Source organism: Scophthalmus maximus, chromosome 2, assembly GCF_022379125.1.
Source record: "Scophthalmus maximus strain ysfricsl-2021 chromosome 2, ASM2237912v1, whole genome shotgun sequence".
NCBI classification, from domain to species: Eukaryota; Metazoa; Chordata; class Actinopteri; order Pleuronectiformes; family Scophthalmidae; genus Scophthalmus; species Scophthalmus maximus.
In genome coordinates, this window is record NC_061516.1 from 29,396,835 (window position 1) to 29,417,500 (window position 20,666).

Consider the following 20,666-nt stretch of genomic DNA (forward strand, 5'->3'; position numbering starts at 1 on the left):
TTACAACACACTTAAATGGCAAAAACAAATGACAAAACATAGCAAGCATCACCATGACAGCATGGTCATTGTGTGCAACACGGACCTGCTAACGTTGGCATTTGGCTGAAAGAACAAATGGTGTCAATATGTTTACAACTCACATTAATCCGCTTCTGTACTGCACATCAGTACATGTTTTTATAGGATAGATGTTGCATAAGCTCAAAAATGTACAAACCAAGCGGAGTGGCTTCACCGGGCTCCTCGTCCAGTCAACTATCGCAAGTTGACAAAAAGACTCAACACGAGGCATCTGTCTTTAACATCTTTATTCATCTTTTTTCATTATTTTTATTTGTATTGAAATTCATACTCTGTGTCTTCTGGACCTCTTTTTCTTTTCTTAAACGGCTTCTGTCATCTAACTCAAACAAAATCACCAAAAATGATTTCATGTTGTACAATCCACCTGGCGGACATTCCTATTGGCTTCACCAGGGTGCCGTTCGACCGCCTGTGGTCCAACACTGTGAGGAAGTTCCTTTTTAACCACATAGTCACCGTCTCTGCTGCTCGGCTGAATACACACTTGGGCACTTGAAAAATCTGCGGGGGTTGGACGCACAGAAGTGCGTTCACCTGTCGGACACTAAATATACAAGTGCACAAGCGTCTACTTAACCACGCAAGACATCGATGTCACTGTTGATACCACAAATGAACAGTGGCATGCGGAGGACTGATGTTCTGGTCACAAGGTTTAACCCCCGTGGTAACACTGCCTCCAAATTTTCGAGCCAAGCCGGCCAAGAATACAAAAAATTGATTCATTTATTTATGATTACTGTTAATAAAAACCTGGCTTTCCTGAAAATCATAAATCCGATGTACAACTTTTTCCTACCGAATCACAATTAAGAGGTGATGCTTCTGGGGAAAGCCAGTCCACAACAGTAATCAATGGTTAAACGGAAGAACTTCCTCAAAAGTCAACCTGCAAAGTGAAGGAACAGCGAGGAGGCCATGTTGCCGGCCAATGTCCCATCCTGCTTTATTCTGATTGGCTGTGACAATACTGCCTCCTAACGTTTCCTCCTACAAATGGGACTGAACGGACACCACAGGCTACTGTACCCAGTAGAGACACAAAACGCCTCGTCCTCAAAAACATGAAGAGAAAAAGAAAAGAGGAGGAGAGGCTGTTTGAAAACCTGATTTGGATATGGACACTTGGTCTGTCGCTGGACAAACCAAGTTGTTCTGGCAGAAAAGAGGCAGTGGCTGTGTTCCAGACCAAACACTCCCCTCGAACAAGGTTGTTCAATAAATGTTGTTCAATAAAATCCAAACAGAACCAATGACTGAAACGGTGAACACAAACTAAAATATTTTTTAAAGGTTCAAAAATCCCTCTATATTGACATTTTCCTTGCTAAACTCCACTTGATGCAGGATAGGGGGGGAACTCACACCTCTGTTCTTATCAGCTGGACAAAAGTTAAACATGGACTTCCACATAAATTGGGAAAAACATAACTCATCCATGATTACGCCCCATCCGCGCCATGATCACACAGGTGCACGGGGGAGGGCGGGGTCTGTATTTGGTATGGAACGGAGCCGCTGCAGAGGCAAATGACCACCCGCATCTAGTCACAGGGAGCTTATGATGTCATAGGAGCAATCGTTGTTGGGTTAAACTGAGCACGATGACTCCACAGAGCGGCAGCAGACACCCATGAAGACCCCTGAAGTGTTAGTCATTCTCTAACCCCACTGGCATGGAAACCCTGAACTTACTGCAGGGCGTATGTTGTTTATCCAATTTGACAGCACACAAAAAAATTTAGGAGCGTGTGAATTCATGTTATTTCGATGTTTTGGATTATAAATTTCACCCTTGCATCACTCCTTGGTAGCTGCCTCACTTCAAATGGGGGGGGACTTCGATGAGCTCCGCAAACTCTGCAAACATCAGCGGCGTCATCTGAAATGCAATGATGAGCTAGAACCCGCAGTGGGTCGGTTCTGGTATCACACCCCTCCCCCACCCCGGTTCCCAATGTCCCTCAGTTTACAAGAAACAAACGGGAAATAAAAAGATTAAAGAAACAAAGAAAAGAGAGAAAAGAAAAAGAAATCCCCCCACCCCCCAACTGGGCCTTCCAGCACGCCGCTGACTTCAATTGTGTATAGTGTACATGTGTGTGTGTTTGCGTGTGTATGTGTGAGAATCAGTGTGTCCGCGATCATGGCCGCCAGAGTCTCTGAGAACGTGTGAGGACTGGTGTGTGTTGTGTTTGTGTGTGTGGAGGCTCCATGGGGGTGAGGGGGACTCCTAGTATTTCTTCCCCGGAACAAACTCCTTTGCTTCGGGATTCAAGATGCTCTTCCTCTGCAGAAAAAGACGAGAATAAAAAAAAAGTAAGAGCACATTCCTTTTAACCCAAACTCTTCACTGTCCGGGATTTCCAAGTTAGTTTACGAAAAGAAAAAAAAATCTGTTGTGAAACTGGACTCACCGCAACTTCCTCCAGGTTGTGGTGATCGCTGACGGACAGGCTGTTGAGCTGCTGCTGCAGCTGCCCCACCCCCTGGTTGTTGAGGTCACGCGAAGGGATGAACCAATCCTGGTCCTCCTCCTCCAGCATTTCCTGGAAGCAGCGCTCTAAGAATTCCTGCTCCAACAGCTCCTCCTCCACCTGGGATGAGAGAACAAGTAAAAAAAAGAAGAAAAGAATGAGCACAAAATCAAATGGCAGACAAATTGGGAGTGGGGCCAAGAGGACAAATGAACAGAGATGGAGGAGAGGGTGGATTTAATGAGTGAATGTTTCCTAAAAAAATGTGGTTGCAATAAAACATGACTCATGAGTCCAAGCCAGAGAGAAGGAGTGGAGGTAAAGTTGAGATTGAGCCAAAAAGGGCACCCAATATTGGAGGAGGATGGATTTATACAACACTGACCAAGTGACTCAAGTGATTAAGGTCGAAAAATAAAAGAGCGTGTGGGCACAAGAGGTTAACGTGCCGGTTAAATTGTGACGTTATCGGCCATTGGCTGCCTTGACAACCTTCATCATCGAGGAAAAATTAAAAGGAGAGTGGATGAGTAGATGAAAATGGAAGGTGATGGAGAGCAGAGATCAAGAGAAAAGTTGACAAAGAAAAGAGGACGGTAAGAAGAACCGGGACAGGTAAGACGGGCTGATGTGGAAAGAGGAGGAAGTAAACTGGAAGGTTAAGTGAAGGGAAAGCTTTTTAAATTCGAACTTTACCAGGCAACTGAGCCGAGAGCACAAGCTGATATAAGGCGAGTAGGGTGCAGGAAGGACGGGGTTAACGTTAACACAATTCTTATTCATAAAATTTTGTGTGCATAAAGAAGCCATTTGGATCAAAAAAGAGAAAAAACTAAAATGGTGTTAAATGGGAAAATGGATGAGGGTTAAATTTAGAATTTCAATTGTGCAGGGTGTGTTCATGGCCCCATAATACACGTAGAGTGAGCACACACCTGTCTGTTATACTCCTCCTCGTTCTCCATCCACATGTACTCGGCGAATGGGTTGGCGTCGCTGCCCTCTCCCGAATGCCCATTGGCCACCGGCTCCTTTCCCTCTTTGCCCGGAGCGCCGCCTCCCGGTGTCTTGGCCACCTCTGGACCGCTCATCTCAGCCGGCTCTGCGAACGAAGACACAAGTTACACAAGTGTTTTTGTCGGTCGCCAGAATAAAAATGCAAAATTCATGACTTGCAGACTTCAGCTGAAAAACCTTGTCATGGCAACGTGAACTTACAAAACAACGCTGAAGGGGTTTTTGAAATCGGACACAATTGGATCCCAGAAAACCAAATTAAAAACGCAGTGCGCACTTTATTATATCTCATTGACTTACATTTATATTATCTCATCTGAATCTAGGCTCTAATGTTTCAGCCCAGGATCCAGATTCAACAAATTTGCAGCATCTCACTGACATCTTAACTACAACTGGAAAACTGCTGCAACAATAAAAGCACCAGACAACACATTTCCATATCTCAGGATCTGAATAAGGAATCTGTAACAGGTATTTTACATTTAAAAAAGCTCAGAAAAGTATTTAAAAAATAAAAAAGAATGGAGGATTTAAACATTTCTCTGAGAAACTAAAAACAAGTATTTTTCTTTATTTATTCTGAAAACAGACATTGCACAAAAAGATTATATGGTGTCTCATAACATGACTTCTGATCAGCTGTGCTAATCCGAGGCGCATCGCAAATATTGGAACAAAAAAACCCTCAAAGACACAGAAAGACGCCCCCCCCCACACACACAAATTCAATTGTAGGGGAAACACTGCTTTATCATCATATCCTGAAGTGATTTATAAAAAGGGTTGCATTTAATAATTAAATTGTTCTACATGAATGTGAAAAATGCAGCTGCTGCCCAAACAAAGTGAAGCGACAGCTTCATACCATCACTGCATCCGCTGAAACGTTTTCTGCTGATAATCCTGTTAAAAGGGAAATTTCAAACCATAACTCCATTACCTTGCCTTGGTTAAAAAAATCCGACCGAGTCTACAAGAACAACTCTGCCATAGAGCCATCAGAATCAATCAATCAACAGGAAAATTGGCCAGCATATAGATAAGAAATTTATCAATTGAGAAAAACAAAAATAAAAAAACCGAGGTTAGGGGCTACTTTAATCTGCTGTATCCTATGCATGTATCATAAATCAAATAAAAAAGGAAACATGTTCAAAGTTAAAAGTGAAGCTCCAGACAATTTAGGGAGAATTAAACAAGGCTGCTGCAGAGATGATGGGACACAAGAGAACATTCATTCAGGACTCATCTTCTGCTGTTGTTGTTGTTGTTGTTTGTTTTCAGTGCGAAAAAAGTCACAAACAAAGAGAATATATAATATGATAGTGTTTGTGTTTGATAATTTTGCAACAGCCTGGGGTTTACTGCACATGACTTAATCAAGGCAAACTGAGTGAGTCATCTTATTTGATGGTGCAGCATGTTGAAATGAAGAGGCTGCAGGTGTAACACACAGCCAGTTTAATACATTAAAAATTAAAAACAGTTAAGAATCAATGTTAAGGTTTAGGTACAGATGTTTGACTAGGACTCTGTGCTACAGAGACATGAAGTTAATAACTCTGATGTTGATCTTTACAGTTGGTTAGGGAGTCATTTCGAGGTTGGTTATGATACTGGGTAATACTCCGCACATTTCATCTTCCACTTTCCGCCAAAAAGACTTGCTTATCGATAGCGCTGCCTCTTACATGCAACTCACTTCCGTCTCATTGCACTTTTTCCAAAAATCCAGAGTAGAAATAGAAAAACGGGTAGACAAAGCGAGTCTCAAGGTTAGGAAAACAAGTCTTATATCTCCACTTGTGCTCGTCTTTGCATGAACACGTCAAACAAGTCCACACTGTTTCTACAAGCTCAGCTGTTGGAAGAAGGAAATGGACAAGCTAGAGTGTTAATCTCCTAATTGACTGGAGGATCTGTCTGAAGGCAGCAGAAGAAAAACTCTCTACAACTACAAATCTTAGTTGCCCATCTCCAAATACTTCCTCCTGATTTCAGTGTCTGACAGTCACGTGACCTTTCCGTCTAAAGTTAAGATCTGTTGCTAAAAATTGGACAAGATCTCATCATTGAAGATCAAACAACACACCTGCCTGAATATGGTGCATCCCTACTACGGTCCGTGTTACTCGGTCTCTGTCATTTCTCTGACTGTCCCTGGGTATTTTCCACACCACAAGAAATTCCACTCACAACGCAACACAACTAGTTTGTCCGACGTGGAAGATCCAGCGTAGCAACAATTTAGTGCCTCCAGACCTGCTGGTTCACTGTTACTTCTCAAGAAGTCGACAACGGGACCGTCCACCGATCACAGAAACAGGGCCGTCATACAACACAACAATCCTACTAGTGCAGAGAGACACCCCTTATACACAAACAGTCTTACTAAAAGAATTCAATGACAGTAAAATGATAACCGACAGCTGATCTTAAGATTACATGATAAGATTTTTCTGCCACAGAAACACCTTAACTGTGCCCAGATGCAAGCTAACAGAAACTGAAAACCACCATAATGATGTATCCTACTTTGAAGTGTTTTTTTAAAGGGTAAATTAGACAGCGTGTGCCTGTCATTGTTTCTGCGACACAGACAGGACTACTGAATGAGATATGACTACTGTAATGACATAATCCTCAGACTGCCAGCCAGCTCCAACAGACTTGTCATGACTCAACTGCAGCCCCGCGGTGGACATGGAAGGGGGAGGGGGAAAAAAGAGAAAATGATGATCTCAAACGGGCCGTGCACAGCTCCAGGGTCAGCCTCACGCAGACGCACGTTTGACTTGCGTGGAATGATTTAGAACCCCCGAACCTGAAGAATCTTCCCCCGTGTAATGACCCGATCTCAATATTCGGGACATTGTGTTACTTTGACGCCTGTTCCTGCCGTTTCCATCTTGGCCGTTGTGATAATACAAAAAAAAGAAGTTTGAACCGAGGCCGACTGCTGTTCACTGGACGCAGTTAAAATAAACATGGATAATCTAAGTAGGGTGGCAGACTAAGAAGAGGTGTGTCTGTATCTGTTGGCAATGATAAAGCAGCCTAATTGTTCACTGCAGTGATTTACACAAGACGTCAACTTTAAAAAAAAAAAAAAACGGGTTGAAAGGAACATTTTGCAACAGGATTCAGACAGGCCTCAGTGTAATTCAGCACTGTCCGAGCAAGGTGAACGGCAAAACTTTCTGACGCCTCTATGCGAAACGGAACAAACTTTTAACACCGGTTTACTGGAAACTCTTCAAACAAATGCCAGCACTCGAAATGTGTTGCATTTTCATCAATGTGTCAATCGACCCTGTCGTTGCAATGGTGGTAAGTGCTAACCCCGATGCTTTTATCGTTTCATATCTTCAAATTTGAATACCGTCGAGTTTGGACAACAAAACAAAACATCCCCTAGTGTTTGAAAAGTTGTGCCTTTGTAGCGCAAACAACACACTCCATAGTTATATAAAGAATAAATTGAACTCTTTATGAGATTTTCCCTCAAAACTAGGAGTTGTCATGCGTATCCTACCACTTCAAATCAATTTTACAACAGTTGATAATAGTCTCGGCTCAGATGACACAACAGCACTCGGTGAACTGGGACAAATAAAAGAAGAGCGGAGACAGTGAGTGATAATCTGCACGAAGCACTTCACATGTACACGTTGCACAAGGTGTGTTGGTCACCATGTAACATTTAGTTTGCAGGGCCGAGCTTGACCCCGCCTGCTCGCAAGAAAAAAAAGCAATTGGATCTAATTCAATGTAAATTCGAGGGTAAACAGTGGAAAGGTAACACGCTGTTCTGCAGCAGGGCTCCACACGAAAATGAGAACATTTGCAAAACCTGTTTTATGGGTGAGCTGTGGCCCTGTGTGAAACTACCTCATGTGAGCAGATACACTCGCGCTCCATTAGGGCTTCGGTTGACCCTTTTGGAGACAAATGATGGACTGAATCCTCATTGGCAACACATTGGACAAGCTGTTGTCAGTGATAACATGTGCTGACACACTCCGATGGCAAAAATGTAACGTTTTGAGCTTTTCACCGGGAAAATCTGATGAACATTTCCCACAATTTTCCCCCCATATTTAACCGGCGAGGAAACTCGTTGAGACCGATCTCAAAAAAAAAATCCGTCAATGTTATGTTTATTGCTGAGTTAATATTAAATCACATTTCTCAGAAGACTCTGAGGTTAAAGGGGACGCGGACACGACCAGCTGGGGGGTCCGACGATGAAGCGTCGACGACTCAGTCGTCCCGCTGTCCTTCTGAAGACGAACACGTGGATACTTTTTTTTTGTACCTGCACGTGAAGGGAGAACTCCACCACCAACAAAAAACAAAAAAAAATCCCAAACACAGTCAAACGTGGGGAAGCACCGGGGGACGCGGCGGCGACGCCGACCGAGCGCGATCCGAGGAGCGACGCTGCGAACCGCTCCGGACGACCCCCCCCCCCGCTTCATAACAGATTATGTAATGCAACAGTTAGCGTGCCGTGGCTTGCAGCTTTGCTAACGTCGCCGCGGCGGCTAGCGGGCTAACGACCAGGTGCCCGGGCCTACCTGGCAAAGTTGGCGAGCGGGCCGGGCGGTTTGAGCCCAGGGGCATGCTAGGCGGCTAGTTGGCGGCGGCGGCGGCGGCGGCCGCGGGTAGGTAGGTGGCGTGTGGCTGTCAACGAGCAGGGGCCTACGGTGGAAGCTATCGCCAGCAACAACAAAGGGCAGCGCGCTGGCAGGCGGAAAACGGCGTTTTCGCCCGATCCGGGGCGAATCGGGCGACGGGGGCGCGAACACGACACGTACACAAAAGGACGCGGTGCGGCGTCGCGACACGCGGATGGCGCGCCGAGGTCGAAACGCCGTCCGCGCGCGGATGCTCGAGGCCAAACAAAGTCGGCTGCTCCGCTACCTAGCTAGCACGCTGCTAAAGCATGGCAGCATCACCGGAGCAGGTCAACAAAACAAGCCTCCGCCGCGGGGATTACACCAGCTCAACGCGCGCAAGACGGACCGTGTGGATTCCTATTTTCTACACCTCCTGTTACCTGGCATTGTGATCCCGGCGTCAAAGTGTAACGTTACACAAAGTTATTGCAACTACACTGCGAAGAGTGCGTGTTCGTCGTTTCTCCGGCGGAGGCTTCTCCGTGCTGCGCTGCTGCAACGTAGCTCAAGTTGGCTAAATCCTGTTAGCCACCTCTGCTAACCCCCGTAGCCGGTCACGTGGGCTGGTGTTGCGTTCAGATGCTTCCGGAAACTAGAGACCGGGAAATAGTTTTCAAACTCCAAGCAAGCGTTTTAAAACGCCATTCGTCAATTCATTTTAACTGTAGGGAGGCGGCTCATTCACAAATGGTTGTAACGGATATCAATAATTTGGCTGAGGGTTATGCATTTATCTGTTTGCAGCTCTTCACTTTTTATAAAAATGTTGTTTTATTAACTTCCTCTTCATATCAGCGGAATTACATTTTCACGATATAATCTGATTGTTATTGTTCTACACATTTCTAGTGTCCAAATTCCTTTTCTCCACTTAATGCACTTTTCTTAGAGAAGTCAAATGTTCTTATTTAAGCTTTTTGTTTAACAGATGCTGTAAATTCACAGTTTGTTCTGGTGTGGTCCACAACAGTGGGATAAGCTTCGCTTCTTACCACATCCGCATCTATACTGATACTGGAAAATATACCTATTCATTTTATGTCAATCGTTTCAACCACATCAACGAGCTGTAGTTCAAATGTTGTGAATGAATATTAACATACACGTGCTGATGTCTATTTGCAGGATGGCCACCATCAACACTGACAAATATGCATGCGTGGTTGTGCTTGTGAAAAACAAATGGAAAAACAATTCAACCCAATTTCCCCAGGGGTTAAAAAAAAGGAAAGTTTTGATTATTGAACAGAAGGATGTTTGCAGTGATGAACAGAAACAGATGTTACCCGGAAATACTAAACAAGTCCCAACACAGTTTTTCCTATTCATATTTCCCTCCCCAGGGGCTCATTGTTCATGATTAGACGATGGATCCCCAGACTGAAGCCAATCCATGTACGATGAACTCTTGAGCACAAATACACTGTAAATCGTGTTGGTTTGGATCTAAACAACGATAAATATCACATCAGGAATAAACCCCGTCAGGCTTTGTGTGCCACCACCGGAAATAGATCTTGTGTTCCTCTCCCACCGGTTAGAAGTTCCATTTTGTTAATGTCATTAGCTATGCTAATGTAGTGACTGACAGCAGCTGACACTGTGGTTGCCGAGCAGCAAATGAGGCATAGCCCCGGTGCTTTTGCCTGTAACCGCTCCTCACAATAATCGGAGAAGAGCGACTGTCCTATCATTGAGCCGACGACGCACGTCCAGTGCGAGCCCCACAATTATAATTTGCAGCTTTAAATTGAAGAAAAGACTGCTGGGAAAAACCTTCAAGTCAGGAGTTTATTCATAACGCTATGAAAAGGAAGGTCACAAACTGATGTACAACTGCTGGGACTGTTCATTCAGTCATGGCACATGGAAGTAATGGCGTAAAGAACAGCACGGTTGTCGTTGTTGTTTTTTAAATAAACTGTTTCTGCTACTGCTCATGACCCGACACATTAAAAGGGTTGCAACTAGTTATTTAATTGATTGATCATTTTATCCTAAAAGATGTCCAAAAAAGTGAAAAGTGTCCATAGCAAATTTCCTAAAATCCAAGGTAATGTCTTAGCCTTACACAATATCATGATTTCTGTCTCTGCACTGAACAGCTCATTCAGCGACCGGCTCCTTCACCCTGTGTGTGTGAAGGAGCCGGTACCGCAGGTCCTTCCTTCCTGATGCTGTGAGACTGCACAACCAGCACTGCTCTAAATAGGACACGCACAAACACACACACAGGACTCAACCACTCTAAAATAATTCACGGATACACTTCAAGTGCAATAACTAAGTGTGCAATATTTATATTTTATATTTTTTAATATTCAATGTGCAACTATTGCTACTGCTCTGTATATAGTATTTAGATACTTTGTGTTTTTCATTTATTACACACTAACCCTTTTTTGTAAATTTCTTATATATTCTTCTGTCCACTTTGCTTCTGTAATGCCTGAATTTCCCCATTGTGGGACGAATAAAGGTATATCTTATCTTATCTTATGATTTAAACAATAATAATAACAATAATTCAATAAATGAATCTAATGGGGTTGAACCTAAGTCCTGATTCAACACTTAATTCTGTAAATAAATGTAAATACATTTAGAGCTTTACCCTTTCACATTTTAATTTAAGGTCAACACTGCAAGAGAAGCGTCACTTTTTGGTGCTCAAAGTCACGTGACGCGGCCAAGGGGTCGCAGGAAGACGCGTGATTGGGCATGGGGTCACAGGGGGCAAATGATGGGAACCAACGATGCAGACTAATCAAATAATTGACTAATCGCCTCGCGCTTGCACGTCGCAGTGACGTCGAGGCTCGAAAGTCGGGGCTCTCGGCGGGTACGTGAATGCAGCATGAGAACAAACATCCCCCCTCGCTCCGCCACACTCCTTACTCTGCTCCGCACACTCACATGCCTGCGTGGCTTCGGAAATCAATTTTAAAAAGCACATCTGTAGATTGATTACAAACAACCCAACAAGTCGCACTTTCACGCACTTTCACGAGGAGAACTAGAAGGTTGTAATGGCAACAAAAGGCTATTCAAAGACAAGGTCGGATGTTCATATCAGCGTGTCCATAACCCTAACCCATAACCACAGATAAAGATATAAACACAGCATGAGAAGAGCGAGGGTGTTCGTGAACTTGACAGTACTCTAGCAGTGCAGTCCACTACATCAAAACCATCTCTCACACATGAGCGGACTCTTTTCATATTTGTCGTTATAGTTTTCCCATTTCCATCATAATTGGGGGGTTGAAGCGGCGCAGCTCGGTAACTGATGTTAGCCCAAGTGACGTGTGGGCAAGTTGTTGAAAGGGGAAAAAAAGGAAGTTATACGGAAGATTACACAAGTTCATTACTTTATAATTAGCAGGTTAGCCTCTATTGTCGCTCGTTCCAATAACAACAGACTCACCGCACAACTTCAAGTAGCAGTAGTGGGGGGATCCGCAAACAAGCTGTCGGTACTGGGGGAGGAAAACGTCTCTTTTCCGGTACCGGATGTCACAAGAAAACCGCGTAGTACGTGTATTTTTCCGAATGTCTCCAACAAGGCAAATAAACACGTGTCCCCTTGTGTATATTTGTCGCGCTACTGGCTACAAAACGGACACAAACACTGTTTTTTTTTCTGCCTAAATGTTGAGACTGAAAAACATTGCGTCGCGGCCGCGTTTGTCCAGCTGTAGCACACAGCCATTGGTCCGAGTCTGCGTCAGTCGACGCTTCCGAGCGATGCTATTGGCCCCGGATGTCCACACGCCCCGCCCCGCCTCTCCATTCACGTAGGTAAACAAAATATAACCCATCTTCTGCCCCTTTGTTGTAATCTGTAAAAAGAGTTAATATTTGACAGCGTGGGTCTGTGTGAACCGGGACGGACACTTTTTCCACGTACGAAGCTCTACATTAATGTTTGTTGAGGCTGTTATGGATACTTAAAGATGAATGCAAGATCTTAATAGTTTGAGAGTTAGCAGGGGCGTGCACACACTTCTCAGGGCTGGGGAAAGGTCATCCGCTTGGTCCAATTATATTCAGGCAAATGTTTGTATAAGTGTTGATGTATGGCGTTCACGAGAGCTGTAAACCCACCAATCAAATGCAGGTTTTGCTATCTGAAAATGCAAAACAGCCCCTTCCCTTCAATGTATACGATTGGGGTTCACTGCTGGAAATCAACAACTTAAGTGATAATGTTGGAAATGATCAGCGTTCTTTGTCGTGGCAATGGATTTTGCACTGCTCGTGTTACCGATATCCTAAGTTTGCATTATGGCCAATGTTAGAATGTATAACTATTGTACATCTGAATAATGTCAGTGCACGTCAGCGAGAACTCTCTGTGATATCGCTGTCCCTGGCTTAGCTGTTGACTCGTACCTGATCTGAAAGTAGAACTTATAGAAAGTGTAGACAATGACAGGCTCAAACACTATGGCATTGGATGAATGTTTTTATTAATTTTTGATCTTTCAGAACAGCTGCCACATTTGGATCAGGTACTTTCTTTTTTTTCCCCTGTGACAATTTAGTCTATTTTTTTTTTTTTAATTGTATGTTAAAATTTCTATTTTTAATGTCTTTATATAGTGATTCTCAGGTTGTATTATGAAAATGGACATTAACCTTTGGCAGCATGTAAAGCGATATAATTCTTTGGCCTTTTACCGCTAACACACTACGTTTATAAGCTTGAATTGCAACACTTTTTTACAGCATCCGTCCACCGTACTATGAAAGTAAAGCCTTTCTATTTATCATTTCTGTTACATTTTCACCTGCTCCTCTTAACAGTAGTGAAATGAACAATACCTAACAACAGCTTTCTCCTGCATCCTCTCAACCTCTCTCAAGGTCCTCCTGCACTTCTGAAGAGCAGAAAAGATGAGACATTCTCAGTCAACAGTAAATAAGAGGGTCAAATGAGAGTGTGCATTACTGTAAAATGACAGTGGAGGGCGACTGTAACCCACAGTGTGGTTGTTGGGCAGCGTCCTCCGACAGAAACATTACTATTGTGCTGTAAAATGTGGATGTAAGTGGTGCAGCTGGAGCCAAGGATGACCCTGATCCGACAGTTGTGTGTATGTTGCATTACACAACGGTTTTGTCTTTGGACGGAGAAGCACAGAGAAGCCCCACATCACCAAAAATCCTCATTGTAACGGATTTCCAAACCAGCCAAAAATATTCCTGCGCAGCCCCATCTGCATGGAAGACGCATGGATGTGCATGGGTATGAAGAGGGAGATGGGGGACGTTAAATGGACGTTCAAGACCGCCATGATGTTTCCTCAGGGAGTCAGCTTAACATGTTACATGTGTGCATGTCTGCAGATCCTTTATCAACAGTGACCTGTGACCGGTCTCCTCGGGAAACTCATGAATACAGGAATGGCTTTCTCCCCCCGTTGTGATCACACACACACATACACACACAAACACACACACACACACACACACACAGTCAAAGATATTTCATAAACTCTGCAGTGAGACCCAGTTCACATATGGCTGCGGCAGTTATCAGCAGTGATCACCTGTCTCCGGTTGATAAAAAACCTCAAGGGCACAAATTTAGATGACAGCCCACGGCCAAATATAAAGTCATGGGAGTGCACTCTGGTACAATGCATTCACACCAACTATTTACAGATTCGCTGTCCAGTTACAGACTCTCTTCCACACACTTTTCTGCTTCCCACTGCTGTTACATGATGCCCCCCCTCCCTCCTCCCTTCTCTCTCTCCCTCAGCCCCTCTCTGCTTTAAATTTCCCTCTCCATGTTTGCTGTTGAATCATAAATCATAAATTTCCTTCCGCTCTCTCTCTCTCTTGTTCCCCCTTTCTTTTTATTACACAATAGCCCAGACTTCATGTCACAGAGCTGATACATTAGTGTGTGTGTGCGTGTGTGTGTGTGTGTGTGTGTGTGGTGTGTGAGACACCCTCACATGCACATGAAACAGGAAGTGGCGCGTTAACGTACACATACGCAGCTAAAGGTACAATGTTGCCTTTATTAATTTTTGCACAAACTCTGTACTCCTGCACGTACAGTACTCATATATAGTCCAAGGTTGCTGTCAACAGTCGCCCTGGAATAAGCTACAGCCCCACAGTGTGTTCACTTTTATCAAGGACTTTGGTGAATATGGAAAAACATACTCTGTGCACATTTGTTCCAGAAACCTTTAACAAAACAAGAGGTCACACAGCACATGCAGACATTTCTACCTCTAATAGTTCCCACTTGTGTCTTTTACACTGTGGCCCTCACATGTTCAGACTCTGGGCCCCTTGTTTGTTTAACCGGTTTGCTTGAAAAGAAATGGTGCCAAAAAGCAGATTTATTGTAGGGGAAGTTGTATAACTATTACCACTCTATTGCAAAAATTACTTATGCAGCGCAAGTCTGTATATCTATGGCCATTATTCACCCTGATTACAGATGAAAAGAACCCAAATTGGACAGTTCGTACTTGGTCGGCTCACGGTGCACATACTCGCTTTTCATTATTCTGAGCACCTCTTGTACTTCTCACCGGTGCTGTGTCTACGAATCAGGAACGAATGCTATGAAATCAAGCCGACATGGATTAGGAGTGCAAGTGGCGCCCAGCGTCTCCAGCTCCTTGTCAACAGAGCAAACTCTATCTGCTGCTGAGCACCATGTGATACGGTGAAAAAAGCTCCTGAATGAGCATATAAGGGGACCTTGACTCATCCTGCACACACAGATGGCGCCACAAGAGTTTGACCTTTGTCAGGTCAAATGTTAAAAAATGGTTACCACATAAATGCAAACAGTATAGTGTATTATAACAATTAATGGTAAGCTATCGACATTAACACCATCAGCAACAGTGTCACGTGTGATGCTCTGTGGATTGGAAGTGACAGGTTTTCTCTCATGCAGCAGGTTATTTAGAGGCGCTGGAGGAAGAACAGTGTCTCCTGCACTCTGTGTGTGTGTGTGTGTGTGTGTGTGTGTGTGTGTGTGTTTGTGTGTGCGCACGCACGCGCAAGCTCGCATGTGTATGTTTTGGGTGTGTTTCCGTTGCTCGAGGTCCAAGAGATAATGTGGAATTCATGAGAGGAATGCAGCCCAGGGGTTCCTTCCTGTCACCTGACTCCATCACTTCCTGCATTGGGCTTTCTGCGTCTCTGGACCTCCAAGGAGAGGCGACGCTGCATCTTGACAGCAGATCAGGTTATTTTGTATCATAATTTGGTACCCCCCCCCCCCCCCCAGCCAAGTGATTGCTAAACAGAAAAAGGCTAAGACCCAAATTTATGAAAACCCATATCTGATAGCGAAGCTGTTGAAACTGCTGCCACCTGACTGCTAATGTTTGTCACCAGAAAATTTACTGAAGCAAATGAACACAGCCAAGGTATCAGATAAAAGGGATTAAACCAAGAAACATGCAAGAAAGAGGAAAGAACAAAGGCCCACAAAAGAGGGAAGGGACAGATGTACAAGAGCAATAAAAGAGGCAATAAAGTGAAAGAAAGAAGGAGAATGAGAAAGCGAGAGGTGATGGCAGGATCCATATGGGGCCTCTTGGTTTTTGGGCAGCAAGTGGAGACATGCCAGGTAATGGCTTCCAGACACACGCACACACACACGCGCACACACACACACACACACTAATTTGATTTGAAAATCTGACAGGACAAGGAGACTGAGTGTATGAGGACGTATGTATATACCAGGGGCCCTTTTTCTATACTCAAGAGGTCTGACTTCCTCTGCCCATTGGGTGTGGGGGGCCAGTAAGTGTGTGTGTGTGTGTGTGTGTGTGTGTGTGTGTGTGTGTGTGCGTGCGTGCGTGCGTGTGTGCGTGTGTGTGTGTGTGTGTCACAAGCACTGGGGGTTAATGCATGCTTTCAATCACAGCTCTAGTGGGGAGAAATCAGATCCCTGCAGTGTTGATGTGGAGTCCAAGATCCACACACACAGATCTGCGCTCACACAGGACACACGATGAAATGAATGTATTTTAACAAGGAAAGACTTGCAGATAGCAGGAAAGAGCGCAGGAAATGTATTTATGTGTTTTCATCAAGGGAATAGTTTGACATTTCGGTAAAATACACTTATTTGCTGTTTAGCAAAGATCTCTTGAAGCTCACTAATATTTTGTTCGAGGAGCTGGCGTCGGCATATTTAGTTGGCTCTTGATGGGGCCAGGCTAGCTCTTTCCCTCTTTTTCCAGTCTTTATGCTAAGCTAAGCTAATTGGCTGATGGATGAGACTTCATATGAAGTTGTCATTTGGACTGAGTCACCTGTTTTCTTCCCCTCTGTGTTGTCATATGAAAGAAAATGCTTTCCGACGTCTTCCCAGAGACAAAAAAGGAGAGCCGTTTCAGTGTCGTGTTAGCTCGACCCAAACACCTGGGTGTTTCCTGCCTTTGCCTGCAAAGTTAGAAAGTTGTGCTTTGAATTGAGTGTCGAGGAGAGCATGAAATAAAGTTCAGACAAAGAAGGGGGACGAGACAAAGAAGGCAAAAGGAAATGAAAGCAGCAGCAGCTAAAGAGAACGGGGAATATGAAAGAAAAATGAAGAGGACAAGATGTAAAGGAAGATTTGAAGAGCTTTTTAAACAGAGGAAGGATGGACGTGCAGGAGTGGGAGTGGGGGAATGTGAGGGCAAGATGACTTAACTGCGATACACCGCCTGCTCAAGTTCACTCCACCCTCATGCACACAGCGAGATCCTGGTGAGGTAAACTTCCAGCATTCCCCCCATACACTGTCACAGCCCTCCCACTCCTGCAACTGGTGTGTGTGTGTGTGTGTGTGTGTGTGAGTGTGAGTGTGTCACCACTTTTCTCTGACATTCCTGTGCAGAGCGGACAGACGGTGAGCTTGGCTGCAGGGAGACACAGCTACAAGTCCCACTCCGAGCTCTTTAAGGAAAAACAAGGACTTCTCTGAAAGAGAGGAGGGAAATAATCCTCCTCCTCGAGGCTGCAGCTCGTCTCTCCTTCCATCACTTCTCACTGTGACCTCCACCGATTTGGAAATTTCCAATTTTGGGAAAATCTGCCTGCAAGTCTTCACGGGGGGATTTCTTGAAAAGCATCCTCTCGTATCCCAGTCACACTTTTCCTCCTCTTTGTCTTCACCTCTTCCCTGGAGGCGGATTCCAAAATTTGGACTGCCAAATTCCAGAGTTTGGGCATACATTTGGAGAGGCAAAGAAAGGCAACGGGCACAGTGTTGCCACTGCTCACAAGGAGGTGAGTTATCATTGAAAGAAGAAAATGCACTTACAATTTTTGATAATTATTGAGGCCGATTGCACTTCAGAACATGTTCACAAAGTTACTACTTGAAAGTGGGAGAGCTCTGTTGTTAATGGTGAGATGGTGGTTGCGCAATGTCTCCCTAATGTTACATCTCTGGGGAGTTAGGACCGCTTGTTCTGCTGATCCCCTGCAAGACTCCAGTCGTGCGCCTGAGAAAGGGAGACACAAGTTGAGGGTGGAGGGGAGAAGAGGGGGTGTCTACCATCCACTGCACATTGGGTTTAAAGAGATGAGGAGATGAAAGAGTAAATGCAGAAAGAAAGAAAGAAAGAAAGAAAGAAAGGAAGGAAGGGAGAAAGAAAGAAAGAAAGAAAGAAAGAAAAGTATACGTGGAAGAGAGATGCAGCAGAGGAGGAGAGATGGGGAGCTTCGTCCTCCCTCTGCTTTTATCATCAAAGTGCAAGGACAGCCGCTGGACAAACAGGCAAATGTGATGCACACATGCACATGCGCATTATATCCAAATGTTCCAGGCGCATGCTGGAATAAATGTACGCAGATGCTGCATGCATGTGTGCAAGAAAGGGATGTCACACTGACTTATGGTTTCTTGCCCCCCCCCCCCCCCCCCCCTCTCTCTCTCAACACACACACACGTCAGATTTTAAACAAACACATCTTTGTTTCATTGCACTCATCTGTTTAGTTTGCCTCCGGCTCACATCGCAGACTGATCCAATGATTTTCAGTACTGTAATCTAATATGCACACACACACACACAAACACACACACACATACACACACACAACACACAAGCAGGCACGCACACACACACACACACACACACACACACACGCTTGCCATGCATAGAGACAACTATCTAATTGGGTTGAAAAGAATAAAACCAAATGAAACACACACATACATCTTCATATATATATATATATATATATGTGAGCTCTTTCTCACACGTCTCATTTCTCTCACTTGTCCATGTGTTTTCTTTTTCCCAAAAAGTTGGCTTACATCATAGTCATATATCAGTAAGAGTTATGTGCTGTACATTGTATTATAAATATTATTTAAAAAGAAAAAGAAAACATGCTTCACACAGCAAACAACCAGTGACCTCTGAGCAGCTGGAGTAGCTGGAAGTTCAAGTGTAGAATGACACTTGCTGTTGTTCAGGTGTGTCTCCCTCATGCTCCTTCCTTGGTCACTGACCAGTATGCTGTATTTGTTTTTCATTTGTATTTGAGGTCTGAATTCTCAGTGTAAAATATGCATCCACTACTGATGGGGCAAAATTACAATCATTAATAATAAGTTTCCATGATTGTGATTGGCCTTCATTTACCATTTGCCACCCAATGGAATTGATAACTGGAAATTCATATTTCTATGTTTGATATATAGTTTAGTTGAACCCACTCCGTATTATTTTGATCTAATGTGCTGGGAACTTTTTTTTTTTTTCCAAGCAGGTATTGTTGATGGTCTGAAGCTCTGATAAAACCACTCTACCAGCACACTACCTACCCAGCACCAAACAACAGACAGACAGATTTAGCAACTTAGATGACGAACATTGTGTAGCATCAGTACTTATTATACTATATATGCATCATGCTGGTGTTTATGTGTTCCTCTGCAGACCCTGGCTCCTGTAAAGATGGCTGACACGGTGCAGCCAGACCCAAACAGCCTGCAGATCCCGGGTGAGCCTCACTGTATATACACACTCACTTAATGACTACGGCATCCTGGTCAAAAATGACTCACTTCTCCTTCTTTATCTTTTGGAGTTTGAACTCGCCAACCTTTCCAGGTCCTCCCTCCCACATAAAAATTGCTCACATCAGATTCCAGTCATTCCAGTTCATAACAAATACTCACATCTACAGAGCTCCACAGTGAAAAAATAAGGTGTTTTCTGTATGTCAGTATTGATATGTGATGACAGTCCACTAATGTTTGATGACAGTCCACTTGTGATGAGACAGTTTTCCCATGGCTTCATACCACTTTAAACAACACAGCTTTTTTGGCTATGGTTCATTTTCCACATGGAGTACATGTGGCACTTTTCCAATGCTGAAACACAGGATTTTAATCTTCTCTTCTCTTTTCTTCTCAATTAATTTTTTAGGTGACAATTTATCGGCCCCTTCATCGCCTGCCACGGCGAGAAATGACTGCAGCATCACACCCCTCACTCCCTCACCCTCACCAGTAACTAAGCACACACACACACACACACACACACAAACACATGCACACACACACACACACACACGCGCACACACACACACACACACAGACACACACACACACACACACACACACAGACACACAGACACACACACACACACACGCACACACACACAGACACACACACACACACACACACACACGCACACACACACACACACACACACACACACAGACACACAGACACACACACACACACACACACACACTCACCACAGACACACACCCTTTCCTTTTCCTACTTATATTTCTTAATATAGAGCTCTTACACATGACTCGTAAACCAGCATCCACTTCACAGTGTCATTAGTGGTTTATAATAGCATGTAAACTCATAGTTTAAAGTGAAGTGTAGGCTTGAAACAAGTGACCCGAAAAACTAAAGAAATATAAACGCATTGACACTGTTAGCAAAAAGGCAAATGAAAAATGTGTTCCACAAGTACTTAAAGAACAACAACAACAAGAGGAAATGAGTGGAGTGGAAAAACTGCTTCTGATTCCCAAGCCAACCATTCCTTGTTGTTTGCGCTCATTGAGAGTTATCTCTGAAATGTAAAGAGACTGTAATATTTAGTGATCTTAAATATTGCAAATCTACTTAAATTTGAAAAGGCTGCATACAATTGTATTCTTTATGTACATTTTTACAATGTACATGAAGAAGAAAGAGATGACTGAAAACGGGAGAGATTACGAGGAACTCTGTTACTACATGTACGCTAACTTCCCTCCTCTGTCTGTCCTTGTTTCAGAGGGTGGAGGTCCGACCCAGGATGGCCTGCCCATTCTCTGTTGTCGTGGCGATAGACTTTGGGACGACCTCCAGCGGCTACGCCTTCAGCTTCACAC

The 20,666-nt window shown here is 44.0% G+C and overlaps 2 protein-coding genes across 4 annotated transcripts in view; one reads left to right on the plus strand and one right to left on the minus strand.

Annotated features, from left to right (window-relative positions):
• Positions 1-296: 296 nt before the first annotated feature.
• On the minus strand, positions 297-11,984 carry paip2b (poly(A) binding protein interacting protein 2B). 2 transcript variants are annotated; one of them, XM_035624168.2, is made up of 4 exons: positions 11,694-11,984; positions 3,500-3,666; positions 2,505-2,684; positions 297-2,377 (listed from the first exon to the last, which is right to left on the minus strand). In XM_035624168.2, the coding sequence occupies exons 2-4, from the start codon at positions 3,653-3,655 to the stop codon at positions 2,321-2,323; spliced, it is 393 nt and encodes a 130-aa protein (XP_035480061.1). In that variant the 5' UTR covers positions 3,656-3,666; positions 11,694-11,984; the 3' UTR covers positions 297-2,320. The 2 variants fall into 2 exon arrangements, with proteins under 2 accessions (XP_035480061.1, XP_035480060.1); XM_035624167.2 differs by lacking the exon at positions 11,694-11,984 and adding an exon at positions 8,647-8,805.
• Positions 11,985-16,991: 5,007 nt separating this feature from the next.
• The window catches only part of hspa12b (heat shock protein 12B), a 15,096-nt gene continuing 11,421 nt past the window's right edge, over positions 16,992-20,666 (plus strand). The window contains exons 1-5 of one of the 2 annotated variants that reach the window (XM_047328617.1): positions 16,992-17,011; positions 17,142-17,533; positions 19,198-19,261; positions 19,693-19,775; positions 20,570-20,666. The exon at positions 20,570-20,666 is cut by the window's right edge and continues 28 nt beyond it. In XM_047328617.1, the coding sequence (XP_047184573.1) occupies positions 19,216-19,261; positions 19,693-19,775; positions 20,570-20,666 (226 nt within the window). In that variant the 5' untranslated portion in view covers positions 16,992-17,011; positions 17,142-17,533; positions 19,198-19,215. Of the gene's footprint in view, positions 17,012-17,039; positions 17,534-19,197; positions 19,262-19,692; positions 19,776-20,569 lie in introns of those variants that run through there. The other variant, XM_035625192.2, reaches the window with a different exon arrangement.